At 37.3% G+C, this 24,770-nt stretch overlaps 1 protein-coding gene across 9 annotated transcripts in view; it reads left to right on the top strand.

Moving 5' to 3' along the window:
- DENND1A (DENN domain containing 1A) overlaps positions 1-24,770 on the top strand; it is a 537,868-nt gene that overhangs the window by 155,436 nt on the left and 357,662 nt on the right. For all 9 annotated transcript variants that reach the window (XM_007194701.2, XM_007194703.2, XM_007194700.2 and 6 more), the window contains 2 exons: positions 13,703-13,752; positions 24,596-24,715. In XM_007194701.2, coding sequence (XP_007194763.2) covers positions 13,703-13,752; positions 24,596-24,715 — 170 coding nt within the window. The remainder of the gene's footprint in view (positions 1-13,702; positions 13,753-24,595; positions 24,716-24,770) is intronic.

The following is a 24,770-nucleotide window of genomic DNA, read 5'->3' as shown; positions in this document are numbered from 1 at the left end:
AATCATTTACTTTCATATCAACCTTGTGAAATATATAATATTGTTTCACATTGCTTTTATCCCTGGAATATTTTTATGTAATATTTTATACTTTTATTTATATAATATTCTAAGTATTATTAAATATTAGATATTTATATAATATTTTAAATATCTAGTCTGCTTGTCTAGTAAATGCTGACCCAACTCTCAAAAGTCAGCTCAAATGTCACCAGCTCTGAGGAGTCTTTTAATTTTATTTATTTATTTATTTATGGCTGTGTTGGGTCTTCGTTTCTGTGCGAGGGCCTTCTCTAGTTGCAGCAAGCGGGGGCCACTCTTCATCGCAGTGCGCGGGCCTCTCACTGTCGCGGCCTATCTTGTTGCGGAGCACAGGCTCCAGAAGCGCAGGCTCAGCAATTGTGGCTCACGGGCCTAGTTGCTCCGCGGCATGTGGGATCTTCCCAGACCAGGGCTCGAACCCGTGTCCCCTGCATTGGCAGGCAGATTCTCAACCACTGCGCCACCAGGGAAGCCCTCTGAGGAGTCTTTGATATCCCCTGGGTAGACCTGCCAGTGCCTGACTTTTTTCCTTGACCGTGCTTTCAGAAAACTTAAGACCCTTTATTACACATACTCGTTTATGTATCCTTTCTCTCTCCCAGGCAGAAAGTCAGGGATTCTTGCCTGCTACATGTCCACATCTGTAGGACCTGGTACTGTACATGGTTGCTAATAGGCCAAATATTTGATATATAATAATAAACAACCAAATAGTGTTCACACTGTGACCTTTGGGCTCAGAATTTGAACAAAGTAGGACAAACCAAAACATACATTTATTAAATCTCACCTTGCCTAACAGAGAGGAATTTAAGATTCTTATATTTGAATATATTTCAAACATGATGCCTCGTTAGTAACATCTAGTTTTAGAAGTATCAGCAGTAATTGATAAGAACATTATTTTTATTAGAGAACTCTTCCAACCTGCCAGATACTTATCATTCCTAGAGATCTAAACCCCTGGTAAATTGAGAAATATTTTTGCATTTTTAAAATGTATCTGTTATAATAAACAGATTTAATGGCAGCTAAAATACTTTTCATTATTCACTTATTTCTTAACAAATATCATCCCCCCTAAAAATTTTAAGTGCCTTGTTTTGGGTATGTTTGGCCCAAAGAAAAGTAGAAGGCAGGTATCCCCATGTTATATGAGATTTGGCTTTGGAGGTGTTACTTTGGGCAAAGGCTTTACTTTTTCAGCATCATTTTTTTTCATCTGTAAAACAAGGAAGTAATGCGGATTTTGTAGAATTTGTAGGAGAATTAGGCATGATGTGTACACAATATCTGAATTAGTCTAGTTTAATAAATGTTTTCTAGTGTAGCGTGAGGAAAATGAAGCAAAGAGAAGATTTTGCTGTTTCCATGTAATTGTTGATGTCTGGTATTGCACTAAGCCCTAGAATGTAGATAACTCCTTAATGTGGATAAAGAGCCTGGAGTCAAGTGATAAAAACTAACCCTTCTAACACCACTCCCCAGTTTCCCATTACAAGGCAGATGGAACATCTCTTTGTTCTTTCAGTACCCTTCAGACAAGCCATGGTTTTCCCTCTCTCTAAGACTAATGACCATAGCATCCAATCCAGGACACTTGTGAGAGCAAAAGGGGGCACCGTGATTACACGGAGATAATGAGCATAACCAGGATGTTCTGGGCAAGCTGGCACGTAACGTTACCCTAACCTAAGACCTTCTGATACAACAACAAAAATCTTTTACTCCACTGCTGCAATTGGAAAGCAAGGTGGGAAGAGCTTGAGCTCCCAGGAGAATGAGGTTGGGTTTGAATCTTAGCTTTTCCATCACTATCTATTTCCAATTAGGCAAGCTACTTCACCATTCTACCTGAAAGTAATTTTACTTGGCTTTCAAGGCCTCAGTTCATGTGTAAGAGGGTGATAATATCAACATCAGATTACTGGTAGGATCACTGAGTATATGTAAAGCTTCTAGCACAGGATGTGACACTTATTAGTTGCTTTGTCAGTCTCCTTCCACTTGTCACTTAACCCCCTCCAGAGAGCAGATGACCATTGGTATTTGGGAAACAAAATACAGGCTGAAACAGAAGAAACTTAGGTAAATCAATTGGATACCTTAAATTGTATACATAATTCTTAGCTTTTAAGTCATAAATGGTAAACACTTGACAGGAACGACTAATATTACGTTTATACAGACTTTAATAGTTTTCTCTATTCCTTTCATTTTCTACATCAAGAATAAATATTGATTCTCTGACAAACTCAATTCTCCTTTGGTCCATGTGGTCTCACTGCTTTCCTATGAAGATTAAACAAGAAGACATGTAGACTGTTAGGTTCTGAAGAGAGATTTAAGCTGGTCCTATTCAAATCTATTACAGTTCCTATGTTGCTGTCTTCAACCACAACCCCTCTCCCTGCTGCCAGGGTTATTATTAAGGCTCCTGTGTGAGGCTCCTCTTCCATCTCAGTGGCCTGACAGGCATCCAGTTGTGTGTCTGTCCCTTCCTGTGGAAATGGAGGGTCTTGAGATCTATGGACAGTCTGATGATAGGAATGACGGCAATAGGAGTAGCATGGGAATTCAGGAGACAAGAGGAGCTCAGTGAGAATAGCTTCTGAATCCCCCTGGAATCTAGAAGACTTGGGAGTAGATAGAGGGGTTAGGAAATGACATGCAAGTGGGATGCAAAAGATTCAAACCCTCCTAGTGACTTCCAGTGCACAAGAATCAAGTCCAGACTCCTTAACATGCCGTCTAAGGCCCCACGTGATTTGGCCTCTGCCAACCTGTCTAACCCCATCTTCTGCCACTCTCTCCCTTGCCTCCTCTGATCCAACATGCCAGGCTTATTTTAATTCTTTGAATGTGCCAAGGGCTGTTGTTCAGTGGCCCTGGCTCATGCTGTTATTTATTTATTTATTTTTGGCCTTCCCCTCCCTATCCCTCTTGCAATCTTTGGCTGGTAAACACCTGCTCATTCCTCAAGTCTCAGCTCAAAATGTCGCTTCCTGAGATGCCTTTCTTGACCCTTCCATCTAAATTCAGGCCCCTGTCATTTTTTCTTAGAGCACTTTCTTCTGTTCTTTCACAGCTTCTGTCACAGTTCCAACAATGTATTAGTGTATTCCTTTGCATAGCATCTGTCTTTCCAACTAGATCAAAAGCTCCATGCAGACAGGGTCTTTAGCACGTTGTCTGGTACTAAATATATTATCTTGCCTAGGGAAATATATCAGTTTTCTTTTCTAAGATAACTTGGAAATATTCTTGATTTCTGGGGCTCCCTTGTCTCCTTTCTTGTTAATTGACACTTGGGAAGGTTTCTTCAGAGTTATTTTGAAATTCAACAACCACAGCAAATATTTGAATCAAAGTCACATGAATGGATCATCTGTCCCCCAGCAAGTGTTAGTAGTGAGATTCTTTCTTGTTCTGATGGGGTGAAAGGGATTAGCAGGCAGCAGCTTACCAGGACCTAGATGGTACGTCTGGATTTTCGACATGTTGTGCTTGAAGTACCTATGGGACACGGGGCAGAACTGTCAAAAGACAGTTGGAATGGGTGCCTGGAGCTGGAGAGGTAGTTTATAAATGAAGATTTGAATTTGATTCATTTACACAGTGATGGTAATTGAAATTAAAGTATAAGTAGACTATGTTAATGGAGGAGGATACAGAGAGAGAAGAAGGAAGATAAATTCCTGGGAACACATAGAAGGGAAAGGAGTTGGGGGGTGGTAGAAATTGAGAAGTGAGAGAGGCAGGAAGAGGCCCTTCTACATCTAACAGAACGTTGGGTGTACATATAACGTATTTGAGTGAATATGGCGAGGAAAGCACCAGAAAAAGCTTTCTTCTCTTTTAATATTGCTTTTTAAAATATGGTAAACAATGGAATCACTTTGCTGTACAGCAGAAATTAACACAACATTGTAAATCAACTATACTTCAGTAAAATAAATTTTTAAAATATTATAAACAAAATAACTCTCAAATTGAAGAGCTCTTCGGAATCCAGAGAGCATGATTTATCTGTCAAGAAAACTCCTGGACCTAAACTGTAGTAGTGAACTGTTAATATAAGAAGGAATTGTTTCTCTGAAGAGTCCATGCCACAAAACAGCTGTGAATTCTGAGTAGTGGAAATATGTTTTCTTTTTAATTCTTTGTGTTTTTTTGTATTTTAAGTAATTTTTCCAAAAGAGAGTATGTTTGTATGCAGTAGACATTTGGCCATTTAGCAATAATCATGTGTGAATTGTTGGATTGCCAGAGAACCAACATGATTGGCATTGGCATTTTACCTTTCAGGAATTTCTAAATTTGAGTTTTGGGGTGTTCGTGAGTTTGTTTGGGTAATGCTGTGTGACCAGCTCCTTGACACTCTAGATCAGAGTTTGGGGCTGGTTTTTTGTGGCCTTTGAGCTAAGATGATTTTTATCTTTTTTGAAGAGTTGGAAAAAAAAAACCCCAGAAGAATCTGTGACAGAGACCATAAGTGGCCTACAAAGCCTAAAATATTTACTACCTGACCCTTTATAGAAAAAGTTTGCTGAGTCTTTCTTTAGTTTGTAAGTTGTATATGAAATAAACCAAAAATTTCATAAGACAACCTCAAATGATGACTGCAGTTCCAGAATGTCTTACATGTCTTAAGGCTTTTCTTTTAAATAGTGACTTAGCTGTTAAATTATGAGAGCACATTTTCTTTGGTGATATATGAACTTGACTGATTGAAGACTGCCTTATGTGACTTGACAGTATGGTCAGAGGCCGTCTGTACTGTATGGTTTATCATAGAATAGTTCTGGAAAATGTTTAAACCTATTTCGGTTGTGTTTAGTTTATCCCAGGCAGCCTCAGGTAAACACTAGCATTGACGTGTTGGAGCAAGATATGTAAAGTGAAATAAAACATATTTGTGGAATTGAATTATTTTCTTTGTATTTTGCTGGCCCTCTGAAGAGACATTTTCTAGTTGCAAAAGAGTAAAATCTTTGAGTATTAGATTTTAGAAAACTATTTGAATTGTATACTTTTTTATATCAATAGTGTTTCATATCACTTGCCTTCTGTCTTTGTAATGAGATGTCGTCGATCTGTTCTGTTCTGAGTATAAATTTCCTCAGTTCTTGAATCCTCCTGATATTGTTCCATCAGAATTTGCGAGTTGTGGGAAATAAAAGTTGATTATGAAACAGTTCTGTAATTGGAAATGACTGTGTACCAAGGCCCTGTCTAATCAATTGCTAAATAATTCCCTCTCAAAAGCGGATTTGATATTTACATTTTGATTTTCATATTCTGCTCACAGTGTTTGTTGACAGTGTTTGACATCCCCTGCCACTGGATAAATAAAGCCTATTATTTCCTTTTTAACATTTTAGGTGATTACTCTCATACAAGAGCTAAGAAGCAGAAGGTTAAGTATATTATCAAACTATCGTCCTGTCTATTTGAAGAAGCTGGGAATCTTGATTAATATGCCTTGTTAACTGATGATTTCAGTTCCATACCGGTAGTGCTAGAATAATTTGTATAAACCAAGCAGTACAGATTCCTTATTTTAGCACTAAGACTTACAAAGGCTACTTTTAGCAGCCTTTAATTTTGTACCTTTGTATGTGACATAGCCTGTGGCTGTGATAGCTACTGTGAATCTCCAGTTGTTTGGGGATGAAAGGAGGAGGCAGCTGGAAACTCGGTAGCTGCATCTAGCTGTCTACCTAGAGAAGGCCTTGATTTCAAGTTTATCTAAACAAGCTCGACTAATCCCAACTATCTAGGGGGATCCACTGTCAAAACAAGCAGCGTGGCCCTGAGGCAAACACAGCTATACAGAAATGAAGGCTGGGGCTTCCAATACTCCGATGACTGCATACTGGAGGCTTTTTTCCCCCCTGAAAGAGGGTAAGAGAGGTAGAATTTGCATAATGCCTTTTCATTGGAAACTTTTGGAAGGCTGACAGACCTCCAGCTTATAGATCTGTAGCCACAATACATAGTCTATAGGAGAATCCTTGAATGACCTAACCATATTGAAAGAAAATATAAAAGCGTCCAAGTATAGCCAAGTGAGAGAGGAAAAGAGGCTGATGCATTGTCTAACATCTGCTGTACTTCTCGTTAGTTTTGTTCTTTGCTATTCTGTGTGGACTTTGGAGAAGCCTAAGACAGCCTAACATGAATCCTATAATCTTCCTTCTGAATATTTATGTAGCGTGCCAGCTTCTAAGCTGTCCTTTGCGTTTTCCTACTTCCCCCTCATTTTCATGCTCTCAAATGAGGCCAACATTTCAAAAGCTAAATAAATGTTTGTGAATGTTTATAAAAGATTTGCATAAATTTGTCCTTGTCTGACAAAGATCACTTTTTTCTTATGCCAGTTCTGAAAAAATTTTTTTTAAGGTTTTGGTGCTTGTCTTGACAACAAAGTCCTGCATCCCAGAACAATGATTGCTGATTAAGTGGGTATGCAATTGTGATTGAATAGGCTTTCAAGATACTGGGTAAAAAGGCCTATCATCTGAAGGCTGAATTATAGAATTTAGAAAATGTTATCAGAAGTACACATTTAAATCTGTTTTTTTGGTACCATATCATTAGGTTAGACAAAGGGTTCTTACAAGTTAAAGTATAACTACCCATGGTTTTAAAAATCCACTGTATAAAATTTAATAGTTAGAATGTTTCAGTAACTCAGAATATCACTTTTCTTTCCTATGGTTGAACATATTTAAAAATAACTGTTAGACCTTTAGGGGCTTTTGGGAAACTGTAAGGCTACCAGTTGTACGTGTTAATATGGTTATTGGGATGGTAATCAAAGGAAATATACCAGGCAGTCCTTTAAGATATCTGAATGTACAATCATACCTTGAGAAAATATAAACTACATGGAATATGTGTTAAGGCTTAATTATAGGACACACACACACACACACACACACACACATACACATGCACAGAGCCCAGATACTCATGCCACCAATGTGTTTGCTGAATTCATTTATTTTTTAAAATTAGAATGGATTTTGTGGGGTGGCAAGGGATGTTGTGGGTAGAGGTGCTAATTTAGTTCAGAGATATTCGAAGATTGGCAGGAGAGAGAGGTAACAGCCAGTTCTGTTAGTCCTTTGGTTGTATTGGTTTAGAGGTTTAAGTTGTCATTAAGGCACAAACTAGAGCCACTTCTCTGACACAGTTTTTATCACATCTGCTAGGCTTGTGTCCCAAGAGGAGACGTGGAGAGCAGTGAATTCAGCATGGGCCCATTATCGACTGCTTTTTCGTGTGTTGTAAAAGGAGTGAGACCTCAGGGAGGCTTGGAGCCTCCTCCCGTGTAATGTCCAAGTCAGATTTGAAGGACTGGTGGCAGGAAAGCTTTGGCCTTGGGGTGTGAATTCTAAGAAATAGAAGCACAATTAAGTTTAAAAAATTCAAGGACTTTGAGCTTGATAATGAAAGATTTTTTCTAGACAAATGTAAGTAAAAAAGTTGCCCATCTGTGCACATTTTTGTGTGCATTTAAAATATTTAAAAGCTGACAGGTTTTAATATGCTTATAAAATAGTATTTCTATTAGTGCTCTTTTTTTTTTTTTTTTTAATAGTATCTTCCTGAGGGCAAGTTGCTTCTTCAGTGAAATCATGTTTGCAGTTTCACTGTTGGGACTCTATTCCTTTGGTATGTGCTGACTTGTGCGTCCCCCACCAACCATTCCTCCCCCCCGCCCCTGCATTTTCCCCAACCTTTCTTTCTTTTAGATAAATTCATAACATAAATGTTCAGATAATAGGATTTCAAATGTCTAAGGAAATGAACAAAGCAAAATATTGTAGAGTAATACTATTAAGTGCAAGGAATTATATTACCGATACCACTGAATGCTAATTGCAAGAGATTCAAACCAAATCATTTATTCATTTTGGAAGTATTTGAAACAGTATCACAAAGTTTATTGGTGTTTAACATTGACCTTATAAATATAGCTCTCTCATTTTCAAACCTTTTGCTGTAAGGTTTAAAGTTAATAAAATGAAATCAGAGAATATAGGATGTTATATAATATCGTAATTTGGGGACAACTTTAAGTAATTTTTGAAGAAAGGGAAGGATACAAAAGGATAAAGTGATTGTGTTAAATTAAAAAAAATTTTTTTATAAGATTCAGTATTTTTACTTTAGACTTCAAAGGTCATGATGATTTACACTTAAAAGTAGTTCTAGAGGTGGCTCTTCTACTGTTGTAAGCATTCCACCTATATACTTAGTGTCCTTGATAACTTAGATATAAAGTTTACATGATACATGGTATAGAAAATGGTGAATTTCTATATCTTATTGTAATTTAATTTTTGAATTACAACATTGACTATGCATATTAGATATTACACAAGTTAGCATAATGATAACATATGCATGACTCAAAATTAAAGTTTATAAAAAGTGAACTGAGAGTAAATATTGAAGTATACCAAAGAAAAGAAGCAGACTCTGTAGCATTTGAGCAGCGTTGTTAGAAATTTGACCCGGCTTTTATGTTCCGGTGTTGAAAGGCCTTTCTGTAAAATCCCTTATTCAAAGCCTTTTCTCACTGGAAAAAAATAAAAGTTTGGTTATAACTATAGTATGGATCTTGGGTTTAATTTGACATTTATAGGGAAGGAGAAAAATTGTATTTCCTGTTTTCGTATTTAGGAAATTTCTGATCAACATTGTTGAACTTGGTGCTAATTAAGCTTCTAAGAACTTCTTACCATTCTGTTTTACTCTTCTTAATCATAAGCATTAAAACCTCTGTTAGCTTTCACTTGGAGTCCCTGGTTTTAACTTGAAATGGCTTAAGGTAGAAATTTTGTTAGCTTTTTTTGTATGTTTAGATTTTGTGTGTGTTCTGTTTTTAACTTTCAGCTTGAGTTTTGAGATCATCAGTCAAAGCCTTTTCTTTCAAGTCAGTTGCACTGATCTCACTTGCAGGACTTAGAGGGTCAGCATTTACCTCATGCTATTAAAAATTTTTTTTAAACATAGAAATACAGTATTTTAGGAATTTGGGCTCCACGGATCTTTTCATCACACATCTACATTCTGAAATGAACAAATAAATTAGATATGAGAGACTCAGGAAGTGCTCTCCTACTGTCTTCCTGCTTCTTCCTCCTTCACTCCTTTTTGGACAAAGGTGAATTATCGACCGCTATACCAGCAATCTCCAAAGAGGGTGATTGTTGCTTTACATATTTTAAAATACATTAATTTATTCAAGCAGTCTCTTTGCTCTATTTAAATGTTTTCCTGCACACATTTTCTTTTTCCTTTTGAACTACTGAGAGCGTGCCTCATCTCCCAACATTCTATAACCCCAGTGGGCCTTATAATCAGCCTGCACTTTTGTCTTTCAGATGGCATTTATTTGTGGGGTGCGTATGTCTGTGTTTGACTGTCATTTGTTTTCATCTGCCAAATACAACTAATTTTTGTTTATGGGTTTCAATGAAGTAATGAAAACAAAGTATTTGACATCTGAACTGATGGCTGTTGCAGGATCTCATACACCTTCCCACCCCGCACTCCAAATTCAGGGGGAATTGGTTTAGCCTCTCATTATTAATAATCCTTGTTAACTACATCAAATTTAGTCTTCGAAGTTTTGCCTCCAGATAGGATTCTATTATGGATAATATTATAAATGTAAAATTTTACCAGGTTTTTAAGGGACTAGCTCGGTTTCATCAGAACATAATCGACTTTGTCCAGATTGGAATAAGTTCCCTTGATGGGCCTTCTGACTGCATGAGAATTCAAATTGGGTGAAATAAATCCAAAGAAGACTGAGATGAATCTTGAATTCATTTCTGATTTTCACTTGCAAATGAATCCAGTGTTAGGGTTGTTGATTTCATATTTTGGTTCACACTCTGAGATTTGGTATCTCCTTGTGGGCAGAGCTTTGTAGATGTTGTTGCTTTTCTACTGCATTGTGCGATCTGCTGCTTAATATACCCATAACTGAAAGGTTAGTGCAACTGCCTGCCCTCCACGCTCCCCCCCTGCCCCTTCTGCCCTTACTTATTCCCACATTGTGAAGTATTGTATATTGTGTTGGGAAGAAAAGCCCTTTTGGAAATTGCCTATTTCATAAATTGTCTGGTGACACAAAGGGGTTGAATGCTGTATTCTTGTCTCATTTATTTTGAAAACTTTGCTACTGAACTCACCTTAATCAATGAGCTCAGTGTTGTCTCCAATAAGTTATGTGTTGGATATATTGATTGGGAGGGATTTTAGAAAACCCGTCTGGGGTTTATAATGTCAGCAGTGTTTTGATTATGAAAAGAGTTGGAACCTGGGGACATGGAACCAGGTGGCAAATGTCCTAAAGCCAGTGGTGACATGGTGGACTGGTTCCCTCCTGGGATCTAGTTCATGCCCTGCACTTTAACTGTGGTGACTGGCTACTATAGATGCACTTTTTGCTCATTAAAATGTTAAAAAATCAAACTGTACATAAAAAGATTTGTGAAAATATAAACTTGGGAATTGATCTGGAGAGCTGGCGCAATCTTCCCCACCCCCTGCCTTAGCAACGAGGTCATTTACATTTCATCAGCTGTATTGCATCTTCAAGATCCGATTTATGATTTACGTGGCCGTTGAGGTTGTACTGAGGCTGGTTGTCTGAAAGAGCTTGTGTAGGCGAGGGAGGGAGGGAGGGAGAAAGAGAGAGAGAGGAGAGAGAGAGAGAGAGAGAGAGAAGAAAACAGGAGAATTACTTTCTACAAAGAAAGTTCCCTAGCCAAAGACACAGGTTCAAGAGAGAAAAATGGGTTGGTAACTGGCTAGTGACTGTTTTCCCAGTAAAGTTAATATTGAAAGACTGTGGGACACTCTGCTATAAGCATGATGCTCAAAATATGTTTAAATCAGGGTTTTAAAGTCCCCTCTCTCAGAGAGTGGTACTTTTCATATTGAAGTAATTGTGTTTTTCTTTGGAAAGCGAGGATAAGGTAGTTAGTTACCTGTTTATATATAGGGAAAACATCAGTATTAAGAAAAATTGGTTTATTTCAGCAGTTTTTATTTACAGGAAACATTACTTGTTTTCCCCTCCCTGTTCCCGTCCTCCCCTTCCCAAACTGAGAAGTTTGATTTTTCAGTTCTGATTGAGATAATGTGTGAATTTGCCTAACACAGAGCAATGCTCATTTTTGTTTTCTCCTCTGACAGCACACTACCGTGCTGTTTGACTTAAATTGGAATATCAAACTCTTGTAATATCACAAACATGAAGAAACATATTGTAATGCACAAACATGTGCCTACATTTGCCTATGTTCCCTTCCCTCCTCCCCTCCCCCTGCCCCATTGCTTAATTAGACTTATCACTGCTTTCTTGGGTAAAAAGGAAAGCTCTTGGGAGGTGGGTTATACTCAGCCTACATTGGGTATTTTGATATTTGTTCTAATATTATCTGACAGACAAGTTCATGGTTCCTTATTACTCTTGACATTAGAAAGTGGTAAGTAGTTTCTGTATTGTAGTGAGTAATAAGTTGGGCATATTAGATTTCTCTGACTCTGCTGTAGCCATGGGGGTCCTTTCTTTCAAAAATCTTGAGGGCTTTTGTCAGCTCAACTCCAGCATAGAGTAGAGGAGTACGTCTGCATCTGTAACTTTTGAAGGGTAAAGGATAAGTGTCTTTGTAGCTGGTGTTCGCAATGAGTGAGCACTGGGGACTGAGTTTTAAAGAATGCTTGGTACATAAACTAAAGTCAAGCAATGCTTTGTGGTATTTGAAACTTGATGTGAAAGGAATTTGTAAGGAATTTCTTTTTGTGTGTAAATCCTAAGAGTTTTGTTTATGGGGGTTATAATATATTTTATAATTAAAACTGCAGACATTAAAATGAATGTGTTGTATGATCTCTTTGCCAATATTTGCCTGATAATAACATTATGCATTGAAAAATTGCTATTGTTCTTCTGATTCCCCATTACCTATTGCAATTTATTTTACTATGAGTTTTAAAACAGTATGTGTATGGTCTTATGAATATGCCACATTATGAAATTAACTAATGTATCAATAATGCCTCAGGATATGCTGAAGTATTCGTACCCACCCTTTTTCATTTTTCACTTTTCTATTCCTTTACTGTATCATGACATGCCTTAACAGTGCTGTGATATACATCCAGCCCAAAATGATATTAAAAAAATAGGATATGCTCAATTGAATTATGTAAGCAGAACATGCTCTGGCAGAGAAAGTCAATGTGCTTTCTGCTTCATTGAGTGGGTTATTAGATTGATGTGGTTTATTTCTTGAGTGATAGAACTGGTTTTAAAAATAAATGAAGCGAGAAGCATCAATTCAGTTAGCATTGATAATTCATTATTATTGGTTAGAAAAGTGCTACATTTGTAAACTGATCTTTAATTTATCACTTGGATTAGGATTTGCTATGGGCAGGTTTGTTTTAATTTGAACCAGCTTCTCAATGACTGAAAAATGTGTTCTTCATTTTGTCTTGAAGTTGGATTTTAAATAGTTAAAAAGCAAATCAAATGCATGAAAGGAATACTTTTTTAAAATTTATAACATTGGTCTATGAACTTATGATAAGCACCAACTGTGGTCTGTCCAAGTCTGCAGTTAAAATTAAGTCAAGTTAGAGAAAATTCTATGAAGGAAGTAATGATTAATTAGTTGGGTCTGTGTGTTGCTGTTTGTATATATTCTGTGTACGTGAAATGTATCTGTTGGGAAAAGTCACACACCACTGTATGTTATGTCTCATATAGTATTCTTAATGTTAGAAGTTTCTCTTTTATGAATAAGTCTTTGAAATGTCACTCTGGGTTTTTTTTTTGTACCCTTTTTGTATACTTCCCCTGAGTAATGTGCTTGGTTTTATGTACCTACATATTTGTAAAAAGACATTTAAACTGGTAGTTTGCTTTGGATTTTTATAAATTACAAGCAGGTAAGTGTGTTCCATTTTGATAATGACGTTTAATGATAATGACTAAAAATACTGCACACTTAAAATTGTTATAGTTTGATTACAAAATAAATTCATGCCAGAAATGGCAACTTCTTTATAAAGTAAGTAAATAAAGTTTTAAACTCTAAAAAAATGCAGTTGACAGTGTTCGGGGACAATTATCTTCCAGTTGGTTTTCTATTTTGCTTGTGATTTGGCCTATTGATGTTGGGAAGCGTTGTCTAATCCTGGCCCCCTCTGTTCCTAGGTAACAGGCAAAAGCGGTGCCAGCAACAGCGGCCCTGCCAGGCCAAACCCATGTGGCTCGGTGTTATTCACTCTGATCCATATGGTCAGGCTGGAGATGGTCCCTGGAGGGGTGTTAACACTCAGCAACCCACCCGCCTCCCTCCCTTCAGAGCTTTCCTGCATGGCTCCTGCTGCTTGCCCATGTGTGATTCTTGATTAATTTTTCATTTTTAATGAAGTTTGATCATGTTTATTATTTCTCATGATTGACTGCCTGGTACTCCTCCCATGTAATTGATAAAGCCCATATTTCTTCATCTGTCTCCTCTTTCTTTAGGGTAAAGTTGCTAGGTTGTGTGCCATGGTTAATGTTAGATTTATTGGTCCCATTAGATGTATAAATTATCTCTCTTTCTCTCCACAGGAAGTTCTACAGACTTTGACCAAGTTTTGTTTCCCCTTCTATGTGGACAGGTAGTGTCAGATTTTCAAACTTTACTAGAAAAAAAAGTGTCAATAAACCTGCTATGGAAAATAAAAACCATACCATTCTTAACATTCTGTCTGTTTAACCATGATTTAAAACACTTATGTTCCAAGGAGAGTTGCAGTATTCTCCTTTCCTGGGGATTTTATTGACACTATCAAAAAGTTTAAAGCCTAGAGCTTTGCATTGATTAGTTTGTGAGATATATTTTGCATGACATTAAATTTTTTATTTTGGTTATCAGACTCAAACCATGATTAAGAATGGTTGGTATTTAATCCAGTGCTATTTAATTTTTATTGAAATAGGAATATATTTGACTTAAGCAAGTAGTATTACGTAACTCCATGGCCTTATGAGTATTATATAGACTTTGTTTTTCTTAGACTTCAACTTAAAATTTAAATCAGCATAGGCCCAACTTGTTTAAAGGCGTTCAGTTATTTAAAAAGCACATTGCCAAATACTGTCTTGCATTTTGCTTAGGTGTCTAAGAATGGTATCTCTGGGGAAATAAGCATTTTCAGTAGATTTCTAGACTGAAAAATAAAAATCATCTATACATTTCCTTAGTACTTGCATTATGATTAACTGTTTCTTGAAGTGATATGAATATCAGAACTTGAAGATAATTAGTCTGAGGGTCTTTTTTTGTTTTTTTATTTTTAAATAAGCCAATAGCTTATTTTTAAATAGCTTATTTTTTAAAACAATTTTAGAAGAGCTTTCTTAACTTATAAAACTATAATTTACTAATAATGCTAATAAAATGACAAAACAGTCATCTTAATCTTGTTTTCAAGGAAGGTCTATTGTATTTTTCATTACAGTTTAAGCATTGTTTTTGCAATCATTTATTTTTTCACTTCATTGCTACCTATTCGTAATGTTGTCTTCATGGAAAATTGAACTATTAGACTTTATAAGTGTTAAGTTCCACTTTTAGTGACAGAGGTTTTAGAAAATATCATTATAAATAATAAGTGCCATAATCTGTTCCAAGAAAGCTATGCAATGTGCCCATCTTCAGGAAGGTTCTATCATATATTTTAGTATACCCAGACGAGGCAGGCCTGAAATAGTTTAGTGATTTAGAGTGCATGTGGGTAGTATACTGTTTGGATCTTTTCTACACTTTGTAGTAGCAGTGTCCTGGTTTATTTGGCATAAACCTAAAAATGGTGTGAGATGAGAACTGGTAGCCAAAGGAGTTTAAAAGAATACTAAAAAGCAAAGGAGTACTAAAAAGCAGCTTTGGAATGTTGCCAGCCACTTATAATCACTGTTTTCTGTGGTTCTAACATGTTATTTTTTAAAGCCAATCAACCATTGTAGTATTTCCAGACTCGGGCCTTTTAAAATCCTGGTACCAGGGCTGTTTTAGTAGCAGGTTGATGCTCAAAACAGAATAGCCTTAATTTTAAGAGGGTCAGCCTTTGTAATGAGAGTCTTCTTGTCTCTTCTTTATCCTATTCCTTCTAAAAATAGCAAGGAAGTAGGGTTTTGTTTAGAGACGTTTAATGCAAACTTCACATTTATATGTATGAATTAGTGATGCATGAAATCTCCTCCAGTTGCTTATAAAATGTATTACAAATTATGGCAAGGGCATATTTATACAAATTAATAAAGGTGAAATGTTTTTAAAATGTGGCTAGGTATTTAACAAAGAAAGATAAGAATATATTTTTACATGACTCCTTGATAAGAGTGGTGATCTGTTTTGGATAGGTATTCCTTAATTGACTTTATAAACTAGTATTAGAAGAAATAAGCAATGAGATTAAATCCCTCCCAACACACACACACACACACACACACACACACACACACACACACACACACACACACACACTATCTCATGCCACACACACATCTTTACTTACCTACCTGTCTGGGTGATTACATTCTGAAATGGAAGAAAAACAGAGTCCTTAAGTTATAGTGCTAAAGTCTGTTTTGTCACCAGTAACGGCTGATGTCTTTATTTTGTTAGAAAAACATCTTTCTTCTAAAACGCTTCTCTCCAAATTACCTTCCCCTAATCGTGTTCCTCATTTTTTTTTCACAAAACAATTTGGGACAGAAATGTCTCTTTATGGATATATTTTAATCTTTACTGTATACAATGGTTCTTTCTTACATTGTATTGTATTATGCACCCTGTAGGCATTGATAACTTTTATTGATACAAAAAAATCACTTTAGTTGGGGGACTATATTTTTTCTCTTCTGTTGCCCCACTTCTAACTGTGGCATACTCCACTGCAGAAGAGATAATAATAATTAAGTTTGTTTACAAAAAATACAAAGGTTCTAATGTCACTGTTTATTATTAGCTCGCAGTTAGCACTGTCAAATAGATATGCCCAGATTCCGAGGCCCACAAAGCCCCCCAGAGGTATTTATGATGTTGTTTGACTTAGAAAATATGTCGGCATGGGAGATGAGTAATGCCCCGAGTGATTACGTTCAAAAAAGAAAGCTACCTAATCTTTTCAGTATCTGTGCTTTTCTACCTCAAGGAACAGTAAATACAACTTTTTGACATTTCTAGTCTATATCAAGAGTGGGATTTTCACAGTCGTCATCAAATCACCCATTAACATTGACATCTTGCTGTCTCTTCTGTTGTTTTAAGGTTTTTCTTTCTGAAACTAGGACTTATGAAAAATAATAATGCTGGTAGCTCTTCAAAAGAAAGTGCTTTCTCATGTGTTATCTCATTTTATTCTCCTGTCATAAAAGATGAGAACAAGTGCTGTTATCGTCATTGGAAGAAATCTAAGCTGTAGAGAAATTGTGACTTGCCCAAGGTCCGCTTAGGCTGCTAGCACAGTCTAGACATCCATCTCCCAAATGAGTACATTTCTCAGTAGACCACCTTGTGGGAAGACTAGTCACCAAATAGAGGGAGGTAAAGAAGGAAATTAGTATTTCAGTTCTTAATTGATTCTAGTCAACATGCTGGACATTTTTACAGTAATACCTCATTTATTCTTCCCAGCAACTCTAGGAGATAGGTGGCGGTGGTATCTCTTTTACAAAAGAGCAAAGGAAGGTTCAGAATGTGTAGCATTATGTTGGGTGGTATGGAAATTGTATCAGACTTGGAGCTCTGCTGTCCATGCGTTTCTCAGTCTAGTCCAGAATGTATTGTAAAGACACAGTAAACAATATCTATCCAAAAGGATAATGAGGTTGGGAAAGACTGAGATGGTCAGAGAAAACATCATATAGTGGGTGAGGCTTGTGTTGAGACTGCAAGGACAGCAAGAAGGGGGTAAGTGGAAGGGAGAGCCCAACACCCCACATGCACTGAAGAGCAAGGTAGAGGAGAAACCGCGAATGAGCCTAGAGATCTAGAGATCATTTGGCCAGAGCAGATGGAACCTCCTGCTGAGAGGGTAATGTGTGCCTAAGAGCTTGGGCTCTGACTACAGGAGGCCTTGAAAATGTGTGGGAATAAGACCACAGGATTTTAAAGCTGAAATTCATCTGGCTTAAGCATCCCATTTTACAGAAGGGAAAGTAAGATCCATAGAGGCGAAATGACTTCCTTATGTCACAGCTATGTAATTACAGAACTGGGGGGTGGGGGGACGGATAATCTTATTCCCAAGCAAGAGTTATTTCTACCCTACCCTGTACTTGAAGCACTTGGTGGAAAGGAGCAGTGAAATGACAGCGCTGAGATTCCTGTATCGCTCTCAAAAAGTTTTTATTATTGATGATAGCAGTCTCTTCAAAAAAATAAAAAAGATTTGAATACCATTTCATATTGTGGTGCTACTTACTTGCTCTTGATAGCTGGCAACCTGCTTCAGTTAGTCAAAGCACTCAAGAGACTCACTGGATGATGGAAAAGCTATTCTTCTCCATGTTTGTGCTTATCTTCTTTCAGAACCCAGAAAACCAGCTACGATTCAGTTGTCCTATTAATTATACTAGTACACACAAGTGACATGAGCATGAAGTGAAATGACATCTTTTCAAGGGCAGAGGCGTAGTTTAATGATTTAGGATGTAATCACAGATGCAAATGTGGTTCAAATGCTATTTACCATTTTATTATGTATCTGTTATGTGCCACGCATTGTGTTGTGTTCTTTTCCTGCATTAAAATCTTACACATTTGCAAGGTTGTCATTATCATAATGCCACATATGAGGAAACAGAGGCTCAGATAGGTTCGCTAATGTGCCCAAGGTCCCACCATTGGTAAGTGGCGGAGCTGCTGTGGGAACCCACGTTTGTCTGACTTCCAGTTCCATCATACTTGTTCTATATCATACTGCCGTTGTTAGATCCATCACACCACAAAGAAAGTCACCAAGCAAACTCTTAACATTTATTTCAAAGGCAATATGTAGTTATTGTAAAAAAGTAGAAAATTCAGATAACTGAAGACAATGAAACCCATTTTTATTCAGATAATTGAAAGAAAATGAAACTAAGGCGCATGATTAGTGCATCAGTATGTGTCTGCCCAGACCTCTCCTCTCGCTTCCACTTCTATACATTCATCCTGCTGTGCTTTTCAAAACTGAATCCATTTGGCCACTTGCATCCCTTGTTTTCTACTGTTGGTTTAGTCCCTTGGTTTAGCGTAAGCTCTTGGTTAAGCTGTGCCCCATGGTCATTTTCTGTAACATTTGAGAACCATGAAGCAATTGGGCTTTAGTGGACAAAGCATCGAGGGTATCAACCAGGAGACCTAGGTTACAGTTTTGGTTCTGCCGTTGACTTGCTCTGTGCCGTGAGGCAAGTGGCCTCTCCCATGAGTACCTTAGTTTCTTCATGGATGAAATGAGGGAATTGAACTAGATCTCTGCTGTTCCTTCTAGTTTTGATTCTTTGTTTTGTTTTGATACTTTTTCATTCTCCAGTTATGATTCATTTTTACATTGTCAGGCTCATGGAGATACGGGAGTGGAGGGATCTCTGTTCTTAGAATTATCCAGTGAGTTTCTCGAGCAGAGTGTGTGACCTACTCTTGGTCCCCAGGCATTTTGGGTCAATGCCATTTTTGCCACTTGGATCTTTGAGTAGGGAATGTGAAAAACTCGAGTCTTAGGCAGATGAAAGTTGTGTTTATGGAAAGAAACTTTGAGGCTCATGTAACTAAAGGTTGGGAGATGTGGTAGTTTGATAAAACTTGATTCCTGCCTGATGTCTCATATACAGTGAAGGAAAGGAGAAGCAGCTCTTATGGATGCCTTGCAGTAGATGGCCCAACAGGTAATTGCTAGGAAGCTGTAATAAACAGAACAGCAAAATATTTCTATTCCATCTCTCAAATTTTATAATTTCATAACAATAGTAATTATTTTCATTGTGTACCTATTAGACGCCAGTTACTTTGTATACATTATTTCTAATCCTCAAAACCACTTTGCAAGGTAAGTATTATTCCCATTTTAGAGATGAGGCTCAGAGAGGTGCAGTAACTTGCCTGTGCTCACATCCATAGTGAGTGGCATATCTGGGATTCTAATCCAAAGTCCACACCTTACTGTTTCATCTTCTTTCTCCTGCATCATAAGTCTCTGCCTCTATTGAATCATTCCCAACAGCTTAAAAACAAGCTCTGGTATTCCTCCATCCTAAAAATAATACCCATCTTTGACTCTTCATTCCCATTCAATTACTGCCTAATTCTCCACTTCTTGGAAGAGTTACCTACACATTTTAATTTATTGCTCAGCCCTCTTCAGCTTCATTCTACTAGAGCTTTTCTTATCAAGACTGTCTAAAACCTCCATGTTGCTCAATTCAATCGACATTTTTTTCTCTTATCTTGATGCCTGTGGATTTGGTCGACCACTCCCTCCTGCTTGTTCTGCCTGGTGGTTCTTCTTTTCTTCTTTGATGGTCTCTTCTCTACCCATCCTCTAAATTGGTATTTCTGTAACTTAGTCCTGGATCCTCTTCTGTTTCTCTCAATTCTCTTCCTAAGTGATGTTATCCTTTACCATGGTGTTAAATACCATCTTTGTATAGATGATTTCCAAATTTATAGCTCCAGCCCAAACTTTTCCCCTGATTTCCTACATAGTATGTTCAGCTATGTACTGGACATTTCTATTTACAGGTTTCTTAGACTTAACATGTCCCAAATAAAACTCTTGGAACTCTTCCCAAACACGTTAGACTTTCCTACCATTAAATGGTAATATGCTGCCTTTTTACTCCATCTCAGTCCACCTGCTGGCTCTAACTTGGATCTATCCACCTGATGCATTTTCACTCTCACTACAAGAGTTAAGCCACCATCCAATCTCACCTGGACTATTGCTCTAGCCTCCTGACTGTTTCCTCTGTTTCTACTTTTGCCTTCTTCCAAACTGTTCTGCACGTAAGAGTCAGATAAAATTTTTAGAACTGTAGACCAGACTGTTATTCTCTTGATTAAAATCATTCAATACCTTTCCATTACCCTTATTAATCAATCAATCAGCCAATCCTAATTCTTTACCATGGTCTATGGGGCTCTCTGCATGATCTGGTGCTTGCTTTATCTAGCACCTTCTTTTTTTTTTTTTTTTTAAACAATGAAATCATATCAGATGTTTATAAGAACATGAGTATTTGCAATTTTTTTTTAATTTATTTTTTTTAATATTTATTTTTGGCTGTGTTGGGTCTTCGTTTATGTGTGAGGGCTTTCTCTAGTTGTGGCAAGCGGGGGCCACTCTTCATCGCGGTGTGCGGGCCTCTCACTATCGCGGCCTCTCTTGTTGCGGAGCACAGGCTCCAGACGCGCAGGCTCAGTCCTGGTTGCTCCGCGGCATGTGGGATCTTCCTAGACCAGGGCTCGAACCCGTGTCCCCTGCATTAGCAGGCAGATTCTCAACCACTGCGCCACCAGGGAAGCCCAATCTAGCACCTTCTTAAGCCACTTCCTCCATGTCTCTGGGGCCTTAACTGTACTGGTGACCTTTTAGTATCTTGAACATGCCCAGCTCTTTCCAGCTGAAGAATCTCTGTGCAGCTCTTTCTCTGCCTGAAACACCCAGTGCCCTGCTGGTGGAGTGGCTGCTCCATCCCATGCTTTAGGTCAGTATTGTCATCATTTTTGAGAAGCTGTCTCTGACCACATTGTCTCCGTAGGGCTTTTCCTTCTCTTCCATTTTCTTCTGTCTTTGTTCTTTCTTTCGTTTCATGTAACACTAACACAAGCTGTATGCTTTGAGTTTATTATGCTTCTCCAACTAGACCGGAAGCTCCACAGCAGGATGGATGTTATGGTGCCCAATATAGTTGCTCAGTTTGTAAGATGGGTAACTAAACTTAAAAGTGAGGCTGATATAGAAAATCTGATTTCTCACTGGAAGATTGGAATCAAACTATCCACCCACTTGCTTCATGCCATTTATACACTGAACCTATAAATAACTTAAATATTAGGCAAAATGCTGTAGGAGGGGTCTTGAGTGGCTGACAGGCATTTAAGAGGCAGCATGAATTTTAAAGTCTGTGGTTGGAATGGTCATTACTTTTCTCCTCTGTTTTCCGTATTCACCTAGGCATGGGAAGCACAGCTGAGGGTGATTTTGGTCCTGGTCTCCTGGCTTAATTCTGGAAATACTCAAATTTGGTTTCTCTTGCTTAGTGGGAAGTGTAGCTAGTCTGTTTGATGAGACAACTATTTGAATTCCTCACATACCTGATTTCCTTAAACCGAGTTGACAACTTCTTGGGAGGGTTTTCATTGTGTTTGGTGCAGCATGGCAGAATGGAAAGGACTTTGAACCAGAATTGGGCTTGGGTTTTTATTTTGGTCCTGGTTACTTTGAAAAAAGCAAACCCAAACCACCACCACAACAAAACATCCTGAGCCTCAGTTTCCCCATCTATGAAACAAGAGAATTGGATGAGATGGTTTCTATGATTCCCGCTACCTTTAATCATCATGAAATCTCTGATTCCTGTAAAAAAATGCATGGATTCTGATCCTGGAGGTAATCACAAAAACTGCAGCATTTAAGGAAACCAACCCTTTCCCCAAAGTCATTTTTATGGAGAAATAGTAGAGAGGGAATGACAAATTCCTTGAAGATTCAGACTCCTTTGAGTTAATCTGAACTCAATCTGACTGTTAATTTGAGTGTCCAAGGAAAAAATATTTTAGAGTTTAATGGTCTGGGGCTCTTAATGACTTGTACTTCACCCTACTAGGAATTTAAAAGGTGAATCAACTGAGAATGATGTGTCCCCTTCTAAGTTGTGGCACCCCAAAAAGAATCTTTTTCACTTTAATGCAAGAATGAGTAACTCACTTGGTCACCCAGAGGACTCCCCCTTGCTGAAAAGATGCGATAGAGAGGAAAGAAAGGCAGCCTTCCCTTCTCCACTTACAAGTATTACAAAGCTGAGTCAGTCAGGAAGATTCTAAGCAAATGGATGATTTTAATATGAATTTTAGTTTTCATTCAGATGGTAGCAGCTTGTATCTCTTTTATTAATTGTTCCTACTATGGTCTAGCCTTTATACCAAATGCTTATCTCACTTATTCCTCAAATATGCTTTGGGTTGGGTGGTAGTTTCCAGGAGAAGAAACTGAGCTACTTAGAGGTTAAGTAACTTGCTAAATTAAGGCCCAGTTAGCAAGTGATTGAATTGTGATTTGAACGAAGTAAATGAGTAATGAATCTTTCTTTGAGCCTACAATGTAGCTGAAAGAATTTTCAGCCTTTTTAAAGGTAGTGAAAAGATAATAGAGAAATTAATGACATTCAAATCACAAACCAAGTTGTGTTCCTTCTGTGTCCTTTTCCTAGAAATCCTGGGTGTTTTCTTTTCATCTAGTCCTATCAATACCCTTTCCTTCTAGGATGCTTCTTTTTAAACAGTCTAGAAGTGAAATCAAACCCTGAGTTAAAATAATGAACAGTCACATTTTATATGATCACATAATAGTATTTCATAAAAGCATGACCTTATTTGTAACTTAGAATCATCCTGACCTGTTGGTTTAAATATTTCAATAATACAGGTTTTCCCCCTCCCCCAATGAGGCCCACTTTTTTCCCCAATCACTTTAATTATGTGAGCTAGAATCCTGTTTCTCACGCATCTTTAGTTCTCAACCTTGTTAAAATTAATCATATAATCCCCCTTTAAAACATAGTATTAAATCACCATAGTAACACAGTATCCAAGCTTTATAGATAAAACATAACAGCCATAAGAAGGTAGTTTGGTGTCCCCTTGACAGCTCTATAACTTTTATAGAAATGTGTTCCTTCTCCTGGCTTGTGTAAGGTGGAGGGATAGCATTACTTACTTACACCTGTTTTATTACCACATTGCTTTTAAATTGCTACCTTGTTTTTGTTCACCTTCCTAGTTAAAAAGGAGAGTTGGAACATTCTTTTCTTTCTGAATTATTTTCTTGTACTCTCTAACCACTCCTCCAGGGCTGGAATTGTTTCCTTTAGTATGACCAGTAGGGTCCATTGACCTTTTGTCCTGGAATACCTTGAAAGTCTCTTTAATTTTCTTATGTGGCCTGTATAAGGGAGTTTTTTTAAAAAAGGCTATCCATATTTGAAAACTTAATTCACATCCTATCAAAAAACTCAATCAGTCTGCCTTTGGAAAAGGCCTGGTGAACCATGATTTTTCATTTCTACTGACAATTTATAGCAGATTATAGGTGAGAGCATCAATTTGAATATTTTATCAATTTGAGTATATTTTGTAAAATATGTTCTGTATAAGATACAATACTAGTTAATGAGTTCCTTTGAATAATTCAATGTCACATTCTAAAATATTATGTTAGCATAAATTTGTGTATTAGAATTTGTAATATTTAACTTCTTTTTAAAAAGGAATCTAAGCTAACTGGTAAACTGATTTTAAAAAGTGGATTTTTTAAACATTTTATAACTTTAAAAAAGAGTTTCTAGATTAATGTGATTAGTAATATGCTTTTTAATTTTTTGAAGCAGATGTTTTTATGTGTGGTTTGCTGATTTTTGTGTTGATGCAGGAATTTTTAGCTTTTATCTTAAATGTTTTTCTTTAAAACCTTGTTTCCATTTCTTAGAAAATACCTTGCATTGATAAGACATTTGCTATTTCTGTCCTGTAAAATATAAAATATATTCCTCATAAGTTTGGAAATTATGAAAGATACAGGAATTTAGGAAAATAACAGCTAACCTTGCCCTCTTGAATTCCAGGTCCTCCCCTTAGTAGCTCTGTGAACTTGATTCAGTTATTTACCTATTCAGTTCTATAGTTTCCTTTTCTGTAAAATGGGAACATCCGCTAAATTCCAGGGTTGCTGGGAGAGTAAATGAGATGGTGTCTAACTTTGTGGCTGGTACTTCAATTCTGCTTTTGCAATCCCTGTTATTTTCTGAACTAGAGGAATGATCAAGTGAGTAGCATTACCAGCGAGCTGGCAGAGAGGGCTTTGGCATCAGATAGGTCTAGGTTTAAAATTCAGCTTTTTGCAGTTTACCAGCTGGCACCTTAGGCAGTGCCACTCTAGGTTATTTCTTCATCTATAAAATGAGGTTAATAGAATGCACCTTTCAGAACTGGATGCAGTGTTCAACAGGGACACCTGCCTGAGCTCAGTAAGTAGGAGGTTTGGTAGCTGTGATGACGTGGTCACTGCTTGCTGTCTTTTTTTTTGTTTTTAAATACTAGCTCACAGTCTGTTCCCTTGAAGTGTGTAAATTTTAAGTTCATTTATAAAGAATTCCACTGAGAAAGGAAATGTTACAGGTTCAACGACTTGTTGTGATTAGATACTTTATCAGGAAACTTACTGCACATTCATTTTCCCCTTTGTTCTGTCTTTGCTGCAGCCTCACAGTTAGCCAAGTTGGCCAGAACTTCACGTTTGTGCTCACTGACATTGACAGCAAACAGAGATTCGGGTTCTGCCGCTTATCTTCAGGAGCCAAGAGTTGCTTCTGTATCTTAAGGTAAGGAAAATGGCTTTGGCTATTGGCTAGTTATGTGAAACAGTGTCAGCATTTG

The sequence above is a fragment of the Balaenoptera acutorostrata genome, chromosome 6, assembly GCF_949987535.1.
Source record: "Balaenoptera acutorostrata chromosome 6, mBalAcu1.1, whole genome shotgun sequence".
Classification (NCBI taxonomy): domain Eukaryota; kingdom Metazoa; phylum Chordata; class Mammalia; order Artiodactyla; family Balaenopteridae; genus Balaenoptera; species Balaenoptera acutorostrata.
The sequence above is the reverse complement of the archived record's forward strand: the minus strand, read 5'-3'. Positions and strand labels throughout refer to the sequence as shown.